Below are 12119 nucleotides of genomic sequence, written 5' to 3'. Positions count from 1 at the left end.
ACGCCATCCAGCCATCTCATCCTCTGTCGTCCCCGTCTCCTCCTGCCCCCAATCCCTCCCAGCATCAGGGTCATTTCCAGTGCGTCAACTCTTCGCATGAGGTGGCCAAAGTATTGGAGTTTCAGCTTCAGCATCAGTCCTTCCAAAGAACACCCAGGACTGATTCTCCTTGAGGAAGGCCTGGGTGCAGACAAAGCAGGGTTGGAAACAAAGAGTTGTTCATTTGCTCAGTCACGACCTACTCTTTGCGACCCCATGAACTGCAGCACGCCAGGCTTCCTTCCCTTCTCTAGCTCCCCGAGTTTGCTCAAACTCATCTCCATTGAATCGACGATACCATCCAACCATCTCATCCTCTGTCTTCCCCCTTCTCCTCTTGCCCTCAGTCTTTCCCAGCATCAGAGTCTTTTCCAGTGAGTCGGCTGTTTGCATCAGGTGGCCAAAGTACTGGAGCTTCAGCATCAGTCCTTCCAACTGATATGTTATATCCAACTGATATATATAGTCCTTCCAACTGATATATACCGATATCCAGGGTTGATTTCCTTTAGGATTGACTAGTTGGATCTCCTTGCTGTCCAAGGGACTCCAGAGTCTTCTCCAGCACCACAGTTCAAAAGCATCAATTCTTTGGCACTCAGCCTTCTTTAAGCTCCAATTCTCAGATCCGTACATGACTACTGGAAAAACAGGAGTAGTTTGGGGTGGAGGGAAGGTTGGAGGGGCTAGAGAAGAGGTCTGCGTTAAGAGACTAAGGGCGTCATCAACCGAATGCAATGTGTGAGCCCGTTTGAATCAATTGAAACACACCGACTATAAAAAGTCATTATTTATTTAGGGGAAAATTAATTATGGACTGGCTAGGAGATGCTATTAAGGAATTATAGTTAATCTTGTTGGATGTTATCTGTTGGAAATTTAGCTAACCTTATGACGATTTGCCTTAATACTCCAACAAAAAAAAATGAGGGAGAATGAAACAAGAATGGCAAAATGTAGACACCTGTTGAAGCGGGGTGATGGGTACATGGCAGTTCATTACACTTTTTTCTGTACGTTTTTGGTGTTTAACTTTTTCCATCATGAAAGGTTAAGATAGACTCTGAAATCTGCGGAATTGTAAGGCGTCAGGCACTACGTTTCCACCCGGTCACCAAACTTCGGCTCCACCAACCAATCGGAGTTCTTTCGTTGGAGAAAGAACATTACGTCAAGAAAGAGCGCCTCTCTTTCCCGGCGCAGAACAATGTCGTAAAAGTCAAAATGCGCAGACGTTATTGGTCGCTCTTCCTCCCGGGTTTCCGCAACACCTGACGCCTGCGCAATACGTTGGGTGGCTGTATTGTGGCGGCCCGGTTAGTTCCGGCGCCGCGCAGTCTGCGGGCGTTACTGTGCCGCGCGCCGCCGAGTGGTTACATCTAGGTGTGGGTGGCCTTGTGGCCAGCGGCGCGGGCCTGCCTTGGTTCGCCGGCCCCAAGATCTGTGAGCGGCCAAGATGTCGATCTTCACCCCCACAAACCAGATCCGCCTGACCAATGTGGCCGTGGTACGGATGAAGCGAGCCGGGAAGCGCTTCGAAATCGCCTGCTACAAAAACAAGGTCGTGGGCTGGCGGAGCGGCGTGTGAGTGACCCTCTCCCTCTGGGCCTTGGCCGAAGCCTGTAGTCTCGGAGGCGGCCTCCCTCTGGTCGTCTAATGAACCGGCCAAACTGGGGTCTTGTCAGCGAAGGAGAATAGTAAACTTAGTAAACTGCCTGGGTTTCGCGTCTAAACCAAACGTTCCCTTTTATCATTGGTAGTTTTGGTTTGGGGCTTGGTTTTACTTTACTTTGTCATAAAAGCTACAGCCAAGAAACCTCCATAATCGGGGTCCTTTTCTCAAAATAATGATCAAGGCAAAGGGCGTAGTCAGGTACTTCTGTAGTTGGTGCGTCTGTCACAGTTCTCTGCGCAGTAGTTTGACCAGAGTGCGTAGCGTCTTCACTGCTGCCATCTAGGGTTCGGAATTCCTTGGCACCAGCCGGACCCCACCCCTCAGTGATTCACCCGTATTCCCACGATGTTTTTCCCCTATAAATGGAAGCGAATCCAAACGGAGTTCTGGATTTTGAAAATGTCACCGACAGTCATTTAGGAGTATTTGTTGTTTCTTACATTATCATTGCCCATCTTGTCTTTTAAGTGTGAATGAACGTCCAAGTTTCAAGAGTACTCACGTAAGACTTTCTCTTCTATCCTCACAAGGGAAAAAGACCTTGATGAAGTGCTACAGACCCACTCAGTGTTTGTAAATGTCTCCAAAGGTCAGGTTGCAAAGAAGGAAGATCTCATCAGTGCATTTGGAACAGATGACCAGACTGAAATCTGTAAGCAGGTGAGTTCTCAGGGCCGCAGCATCCCTGACCCTGATATCCATTAGCATTAGGTGTTGTGTTACAGGTATGTTAAGCTTTAATAATATACTGTGGGGTTTTTTGTTTTTTGTTTTTTTTGGAGTGAACGTTTACTTTGCAATAATTTGATCTGTACAACATCACTTTTAATAATTCAGGACATGGATTCTTTTTATATTTATTTATTTGGCTGTGTTGGGTCTTCATTGCATCACGGGCTTAGTTGCTCAGTGGCATGGGGGATCTTTGTTCCCCCATCAGGGAACGATTCTGCATCCCCTGCATTGCAAGGCGGACTCTTAACCGTGGAAGTTGGACCACCATGGAAGTCCCAGGACATGGATATTTTTGGCAAAAGCCTCCAGAAATCAGATCATCTGCTAAACTGCCCTTTTTTGGTCCACTTATATATTTCTTTAGTGTAATAAACCTGAAAAGAGAACTTTTTTTATTTTCCAGTATTTCATCATTTCCACCCTCTGCTAAGATTGCCTTTACCCCTTCCCCCATCTAAATAAGTAAGATTTCAAAACAAGGTGATCCTGTGCCTCCTTTAGGGAGAGCTCAAATTATTACCAAATAGCAGTAGCTGAAGAGGATGAAATTTAATTTTATCCCCCAGTATTTCATTCCTGTGGTTAGTTAACAAATAGTGTGGAACAAAGACATTGCTTTCTTAAACTTGTTGGGTTTTTTGTTTTTGTTTTTTTTTTTAAGATTTTGACTAAAGGAGAGGTTCAAGTGTCAGATAAAGAACGGCACACACAGCTGGAGCAGATGTTCAGGGACATTGCAACTATTGTGGCCGACAAATGTGTGAACCCTGAAACAAAGAGACCATACACCGTTATCCTTATTGAGAGAGCCATGAAGGACATCCACTATTCAGTCAAACCCAACAAGAGCACGAAACAGCAGGTGAGTTATTTTATATATATATATCTGCACATATATACACATAATAATTTTGGGTTTTTTTGGCTGTGCTGGGTCTTTGTTGCTGCACATGCTTTCCTCTAGTTTCAGTGCATGGGCTTCTCATGGCAGTGGCTTTTCTTGTTTCAGAGCGTGGGCTCTAGAGCACAGGCTGAATAGTTGTGGCACAGAGGCTCAGTTGCTCTGCAGCATGGTATCTTCCCAGATCAGGGATCAAACCCATGTCTCCTGCATTTGTATTCTTTACCACTGGGCCATCAGGGAAGCCCAAGACTTCTCTATATATTTTGGATACTAGTACCCAATCAAATGCATGATTTGCCCATATTTTCTCATATTCTGTGGGTTGTCTTTTCACTTTCTTGACAGTTTTTTGAATCACAAAAGTTTTAGTCTTAAAGTTCAGTTTATCTATTTTTTTCCCTGTAGTTGCTAATATTCTTCATGTCATCTAAAAAACCATTGCCTGGTCCAGCTAGAAGGAAACTGCTTCATTTTGAATACCTTCCTCACTAATGCATCAAAAGAGACAAATTGCAAAATTTTTTTTCATTTTGTCTTGATAGGCTTTGGAAGTGATAAAGCAGTTAAAAGAGAAAATGAAGATCGAACGTGCTCACATGAGACTTCGGTTCATCCTTCCAGTAAATGAAGGGAAGAAGCTGAAAGAAAAACTCAAGCCACTGATCAAGGTTATCGAAAGTGAAGACTACGGTCAACAGTTAGAAATTGTAAGATTAGCGTTCTCTTGTTTCTTTCCTTCCTCATGACCAAAATAGTTTCTTCTGTAATCATAAATGTGGCCCAGACATTTAGAAAGCGTGAACAGTAAGACATTTCCAGAAACATCTTAACCTAGAATTAGGTGAAAAGGTCAAGATCTCCGTAGAACTAGATTGTAGTTAAGAACACTTACGATTTCTTTGTGTTTGTTTTTTAGTTAAATGATTCCCAGTAAGGGGATATGGGTCATGCTTTGTTTTTGATGAGAAAATATATTTTACAGTGAATCTTCTTGCAGTCTCATTTACCACAGAACGTTTTTAAAAAGCAGCAAGCAAAAACATCATGTCTTTGGATCCTCACCCCACAGCTTTAGATAACATGTAAATTCAGCTGTCTGCAAACCCACATCTTAGAGCTTTACAGCTTCCTGACAAATAAATGAGCTCTAGAGCAGGATCTAATGCCTGATGGTCTGATGTAATAGTAATAGAAATAGAGTGTGCAATAAATGTAATGTGCCTGAATCATCCTGAAACCTCCCCGCCCCCATCCGTGGAAAAATTATCTTCCACGAAGTTGGTCCCAGGTGCCAGAAAGGCTGGGGACTGTTGTTCTAGAGGATTGTTGAACTTCTTACTGTAGATGTGAAACAACAAAACTCTCCAAAGTTCTAAAACCTTTGCAAAACTTTGCGCATGGTTTCTAAATAGGCCTTCCACCCTCTTACTTGTTTTCCCTTCAAATGTGGCTCCAGAGAGATGATTTCATTGAACTATAAATTTCAATGCTAAATTTAGTATGCAGAGGACCACAGCCTTCTAATCTAACCACTGCACTTACAGCTGAGGAATCTGGAAACATCCTCAGTAGGGAAATCAGGGCCTCATCACAGGGGCCTAAGTGCTTACTGATGGGCAGAGGCTAGACTAGAAGCTAGCCCCTATCCTGTGCAGTCAGAGAGAGACCCGGAAAGTGTGGCATATTCATCTCAGAGCAAGTTACAGCTTCGTCACTTATAGCTGATTCACTGTGTTGTACAACAGAAACTAATACAACATTGTGTGGCAACTATACTCCAATTAAAAAAAAATTTTTTTTCTAATGAAAGAAAAGTTAAAGCTGTGTCTGTTCTGTCGTACCACTCTTCCTCATGTGGTCAGCAGCTGTTTTCGATGTTTCAGGTGTGTCTCATTGACCCCGGCTGCTTCAGAGAAATCGATGAGCTCATAAAAAAGGAGACAAAAGGCAAGGGCTCCTTGGAAGTACTCAACTTAAAAGATGTGGAAGAAGGAGACGAGAAATTCGAGTGACCGTCACCCACCTCTTCAGCTATCAAACACTAAAGCGTTTTCATTTCCCACAGTCCTGTTTTCTTTGTGTGATCAGCCAAATGCTTGTTCAGATGAGTTGCCGTTTTGCATCTTTGTGGCAAACGTGTACACAAAAAGACGTTCCTCAGTAAGTATGATGATGTGGAATTCATTTAGTTTTAATTATAAAATGGGGTTTTAGGCAAAAGTGAAAATCCAAGATACAAAGTTCAGAGAAGCATTCAGTTGCTGCCTCATGCCTTTGTAGCTTTCCCGGGTGAAAGTTATTGAGATAACTCTTTCGGATAAAAAGTTAAATTTTGTACATTGTAAGAAATTAACTTTAGGAGGGTATATCTTTATGACAGAAAAGGAGGATTTGCCAAAAAAGAAAACATAGAATGTCTTATTTCTACTTAACGAAATGTGTGTATGGGGGTAACTGTATCATGACATAATATAAAACTTGGATGATGACTTCCTGATTTTCTGAAAAATATGACTGCAGGACTTTAATATTCATCAAACATGCTGCCATAACTTAGATTATTCTTGGTAAAATATAGTCATTTATTTCTAATTCTTAAAGTTTATATTATATATTATTAGAGCTGAAATCTTATGTAATCAATAAACCACTTTTTATTTTTGTTAAGCTATGGCTTGTATTTCTAGACAGCTTCCTAACTCCGTTTCTCTTCTCTGCTTTTTGTCTGGTAGAATGGGCAAGTATGGGCAAGTTCTTAGCAGGATTAAACTTGTTTGTTTGGGGGGCGGTGGTTGTTTGAGGCAGGCCTGTTCTGTTAAATACCTGGTAAATCTTAGTGAAAATAATCTGGGATGGAATTGAATTTGAGTGTTAGTGTTTGAGCGCTTACCTAGACAGTGTAAAAGTTGTTTAAAATCTGCTTATCCTCAAAAGAGATCGTCTAGAACACAAAATAGGGTTTCACTCAAAATAAATATACAGATCAGATGTATTTTATGGGCGGAAGTATTTTTAAGTGAAAAAGATTTCTTGACCTAAACAGGTCTCGATTGGTTTTATAAGCACACAGAATCCACTGCTAATACAAGCTCTCAGAAGTGCCCCCATTTTACAAAAACTTCAATTGAAATGATTAACTCAAAATTTTTTCTCATAACGTTAGAAGAAATATTTTTGTTGTTGAATAACATGGGACACACACTTTAAAATGCTGAAATTGAAATATTGTTCTGATACAGTCCTCAAGACCCCCCTCACTGATTCCGTTTTACTTACATAATTTGTTTTTTATGAAGATAATCGAAACTTGAAATCCTGGGAAGAAATTTGAACCAATGAGGTTCACATTTTTTATTTCTAGCTTAAACAGATAAAGCAGTGTTTCAGATCAGAAGTCGTAATTGCTAAAAATGTTCAACAGCTGCATATCAAAGAGAGAAAGATAAATGTTACTACAATACTGCCTTAAGTTTTTCCCGTTCTCATACTCATTTCTTCTAAAAAGCTGGAACTTCAAGAAATGTCAAGTGTAGACCAATCTGAGTCATGTTTCTGAACCTATGACAAATAAAAAAATGTTTACCTTATATTTCATGATTCAAAAATAATTAAAAAGTTTGGTTTGTAATCATTTTTCCAGTACTACTGCTATAATTCATTACCTTAAGGATTATTGGTTTATTTTGTTTTTTCTAGGTAAGCATTACTGTGTACATTTGGTCAGGATGACATTCAGAACTCAGCTTCTTCTATTTTCAGAGCTTTCTTCTTTCTATTATTATTTTTCTAGTGTTTATTTATTTGGCTGCACCAGGTCTCCGTGGCATGCAGGATCTTTTGCTGCGGCAAAAGATATTAACGTTTAGTTGCGGCACGTGGGCTCTAGTTCCCTGACCAGGGATTGAACCTGGGCACTGTGCACTGGGAGAATATAGAGTCTTAGTCACTGGACCACCAGGAAAGTCCCAGAGCTTTTTTCTTTGAAGCTTCCCTTATTCCCATACACAGTTATTTGCTCCAGCCTGTGTAACCTCATATATTTTGAAATTCCCCATTTGGCCTTGATTTTTGCCCAACTGTGTGTTAGAGAGAGGGCTTCCCAAGTGGCTCAGTGGTCAAGAATCCGTCCGCCAATGCAGGAGACTCAAGAGACATGGATTTAATCCCTGGGTCAGGAAGATCCCCTGGAGGGGGAAATGGCAACTCACTCCAGTATTCTTGCCTGGAAAATTCCATGGAGAGAGGAGCCTGGCGGGCTACAGTCCACGGGGTCGGAAAAGTCAGACACGAATGAGCACACGTGCAGTGTTACAAAGAGCTGCTTGAGCACCTGCCCAGCACACTAGATGGTGAGCAGCTCAAGGGCGGGAGATGAGCCAGCTGTGTATCCCACCCTGGCTTGGACCTCGTAGAATAAACGTCTGGGGAGTAAAATAAGCATACTCTGAGTGGGGGTTCGTGCCATCAGAAGTGAGGAGTAATGACAAATTTGGCTGACTGTTGACTTTTTCAGATCCATCAGTAAAGCTCAATTGAGTTTTGTCCGCTAAGCCAGAGCTTCCATTGTTCATAGCCATGCATGCTGGTATGCCACTGGTGGTTTCTCTCTAATATATCCCACAGCCCTCAGGGCTTTTATGTCTGCCAGCAAGCAGCCTCTCACACTGACCCCACGGTGTCATACGTACACATGCCCTGGGCTGTGATGGGGGGACATAGGGCAGTACTCATGACTGTAAGCAGAAGCCACACACTTGATTTTAACCTGCATGCTACCCTCAAGCCCCCATCGTGAGGTCCCTATGATTTTGGTAGTCATAAGTTTCCTTATCTAGAGATTTTTGCATCCCTGCTCTTAAATTACCAAAATGCAACATACTGACTATTTGAAAGTACTTTTCTGCTGCGACATATTAGGGGTGGTCGTCACCTAGTTGGCCACTAACAGCATTTAATGGCTGAGATGATGGAGGTCATTGATTTTCATCTACACATGTATGTTAATAGTACCTACAAAGTTAGCAAGTCTAAATGTAATTTTGTAGCAGCAGCAATTTTTGTGAGCTAAAAGTACAATCCAGACTCATTCTTTACCAGCTCGATTACTTCAAAAATGGTTTTACAACACTCTGAGCATGTGTACTTAAAGGAGCTCAAGACCCCTTCCAAATACTCTTCCAAGGAAGAGTCGTCAGTGTCACCAAATTCCTACATATTTTCAGTTGGCAGAGAATGGAAATAATGGATTATGGAGGAACTGAAAAGAACAGAGGCATTTTTACTGCAGAAAGGAGCAGGCCTGTCTTCTACACTCAATGCCATTCATATCTTAGGAGACTTTTCCATGCGGTGATACACTTGAATGCCAAAAGATTCTTGAGTGGCACTCTTCCTGGCAGATAAGCATGGTTGACATACTTTTCAAGGGAAAGGAGCCACAAGCTTACTTATTTATCACTATCATGCAGAAATAGAAAGGATGAAGACTAGGAATCTTCCATGTAATCAAGGAATCTTCCAGGTAAAATAGTTTGTGTATTTAAACTAGTTTGCAGATTATAGGAGAGTTTTGGACATACATAGGGATGACAAAAGGGAATAGTAAAGAAAGCATTTCTTGGGACTTTCCTGGTGATCCAGTGGTTAAGAATCTGCCTTGCAATGCACATAACCTAGGTTTGATCCCTGGTGGGGGAACTGGGATCCCATATGCTGTGATAAGCAACTAAGCCCGCATGTACATGGCAACTACAGAGCCCGTGCCCACAGCTAGAGAGCCTGCATGATGCAACTAAAACCCAATGCAGCCAAATAATTTTTTTCATTGTAGCATTATTTATTTTAATTGGAGGATAATTAGAATATTGTGAGGGTTTTTGCTGTACATCAGTATGAATCGACCATAGGCATACATGTGTCCCCTCCTCCTGAACCCACCTCCCACCTCCTTCCCCACCCCATCCCTCCAGGTTGTAATAGAACACTGGCTTTGGGTTCCCTGAAAGTGTTTCTTAGTGAAATTTATATAAAGAGAGAATTGTGTAAAGCTTGACTGATAACTGCTTGATTTTCTCAGCGACATGGTGATTGTCAGGAGTTCAGTAATTGGGTTGAACATGCTGACATGATTAAGGTTTCATAATATAGGATATTATTTTTTAAAGGGCTTGTCATCTCTGCAGTTGGGATATTTCTTATGAGTAAAAACAAAGAACTAAACCACTATGTAAATAGGATCATCCCTGTTACCAGTCAAGCAAAAGCAGTGAGATGGATCTTCTCCAGATACAGAGGGTATAACTTGAAATTTTCATGAAAGTTATTTTGGGGGTCACTCTAAGAGACAGACACCTTCCAGAGCAGTGGGAACCAGGTACAATGACACCATTCTGACTTCGTCCAGGAAAGCTGAATGAGCCTCATATTACAGACACATGGTACAGAAGATGAACTTTTTGTATGTATGAGCTCCCCAATCCAGAGTCCACAGTGACAAGGGCAATAAGTCACTTGGATTGATTCACCACAAAACCACTTCTCACAGGGGCAGCTCTATATATTCTTATGTCAAAAAGGTCAGAAATTTATAGTAGTTCATTCTCCCAAACAACCCAGGGAAGCCAGTTCTTATTAAAACATTTGTACCCAAACAAAATCCTTACTATCAATAGTAGTCCCAGAGTTTGAAAGCAACAGCCTAAGAATTTTTATTAAATGTTTAGTATAAGACTTTAAATATTTAGAAATTTTTAATGGAATGTTTGCACTACACCTACCTGTTGAAACAACTTCAAAATTACTACCAAAATCACCATTGTTGTTGTTGTCTAGTCGCTAAATGGTGTCTGACTCTTTTGGGACCCCATGGACTGTAGCCTGCCGTGTCCCTCTGTCCATGGAATTCTCCAGGAAAGAATACTGGAGTGGGTTGCCATTTCCCTCTCCTGGGGATCTTCGCAACCCAGGGATCGAACCTGCATTGGACCAAAATCACTGTGGCTGTCATATAAGAGGCTAGAAGAAAGTCTGGATAAGGATTGCCCAGACAATTTTGAAAAAGATTAATCAAAAGGAAATTGTCTCACCAAATACTTTAAGTAACTATGATCAAGCCAACATAGAATTGGCAATATAGAATAAGATATATCCACCAATAATCTAGAGCCTAGAGGTGTGGACCCAAGACCCCAAATAGATGAAAATGTAATATGAAATGCAACTCCAGTAAGCAGAAATTTGCCCCTACTCACCCACCCACACACCCGCCAAACCAAAAGATGCCTGTCCCCTAATCTCTGGAATCTGTGAATATATATTCTTAACAGGGCAAAAGACATTTTGCAGATGGACTTAAGGTTTCCTTAAAATAGGGAAATTACTTTGAATTATCCAAGTGGTCCCAGTGTACCCACCTGAGTTCTTAAAAATGAACAAGAAGGACTTCCCTCCATCTCTGGTAAGGCAACTAAGGTCCCACCTGCCGCAGGGTGTGGCCAGAACTTTTTTTTTTTTAATAAAAGGGAAGCAGAAGGAGCAGTTCAAAGAAATGAAGGGAGAAGGGGCAGGAGAGATTAGAACCGTGAGAGGCACCCCACCCACCACTGCTGGTGTCTAAGATGGAGGAGTGGGACCATGACCCAGACAATCCAGGCAGCTTCCAGAAGCTGGGAAGGGCCCCCAGCTCACAGCCATCAAGGGAATGGGGACCTGAAAACAATTAAATTCTACCAACAACCTGAAGGAGTGAGGAACTGGACTCCCCCTTAGCGCTTGCGGGACGGAACAGAGCTGGCCCTGTGATTTTAGCCTCGTGAGATCTGAGCTGGGCTTCGGACACGCTGCACCGTAAGGTAACAAGTTTACGCATTGGTGGTGGTTTTGTTTTTTCTGGGTGGCATGTGGGATCTCTTAATTCCCCATCAGGGATTAAACCCACACCCCTGGCACTGGAAGCACAAAAGTAGTAGAAACTAGATAATGGATGTTTCAGCATGACAAGCATAAAGAGCTGATTTGCTTAAAGACATCTGCATCATTGATGTCTAACAAGGCTAAACTACATCATAGCATAAAGAATATTAATTTTACTAGAACTATAGAACTAAGTGTAAAAATTACACATGAGAAAATGTAGGAAATAAAGTGTTAGAAAATATAGGAAAATATTTAACCTAAGAGTAAAAGAGACTTTTATAAAGGGAACCTAGAAATTACAAAGGAAAATACTAAAGGATTTAACCACATAAAAAAGTGAAATTTCTGGCTTCAAGAAAGCATACAGAAAATACAATTGCAAGAAAATATATACAGTATTTAAGACAGGTGGCATGTCAGCAAGTCAGGACAAACCAATAAAACGGTCTTAGTGCTCAACCCCAAGCACTAGAAATAATATGCAAAATAAGATGGTCAACTTCTTTCAGAGAAATGTGAAAAGTAATTTTCTATCCATTATATTGAGAAAAAGGTAAAAAAAAAATTCTGATGGTGGCAAGGATAAGGGTGGAACCAACACTTTCACACATTTACTAATGGAAGTAGAAATTGCTACAGTCTTTCAGGAAAGCAACTTGATGGTATCTTTAACAATTTAAATATGTATAACTTAGATTTAGGTATCTATCCTCCAGAAATAAATTATCTAAATTCAAAGGATATACATGTAAGGATGTTTTCTGCAGTAGAAGACCTGAAAATGACTTAACCATCCGTAGCACATAGTTGGAGAAGGCAATGGCACCCCACTCCAGTACCCTTGCCTGGAAA

At 41.3% G+C, this 12119-nt stretch overlaps 1 protein-coding gene across 1 annotated transcript; it reads left to right on the top strand.

The window, feature by feature from the left end:
- The first annotated feature begins 1321 nt into the window (after nucleotides 1-1321).
- On the top strand, nucleotides 1322-6940 carry SBDS (SBDS ribosome maturation factor). Its single transcript, XM_004020948.5, has 5 exons — nucleotides 1322-1623; nucleotides 2245-2374; nucleotides 3111-3311; nucleotides 3896-4060; nucleotides 5237-6940. Exons 1-5 carry the CDS (start codon nucleotides 1496-1498, stop codon nucleotides 5363-5365), a joined length of 753 nt encoding a protein of 250 aa, XP_004020997.1. The 5' UTR covers nucleotides 1322-1495; the 3' UTR covers nucleotides 5366-6940.
- Nucleotides 6941-12119: the final 5179 nt, after the last annotated feature.

The sequence above is a fragment of the Ovis aries genome, chromosome 24, assembly GCF_016772045.2.
Source record: "Ovis aries strain OAR_USU_Benz2616 breed Rambouillet chromosome 24, ARS-UI_Ramb_v3.0, whole genome shotgun sequence".
In the NCBI taxonomy this organism is placed as follows: Eukaryota; Metazoa; Chordata; class Mammalia; order Artiodactyla; family Bovidae; genus Ovis; species Ovis aries.
The sequence above is the reverse complement of the archived record's forward strand: the minus strand, read 5'-3'. Positions and strand labels throughout refer to the sequence as shown.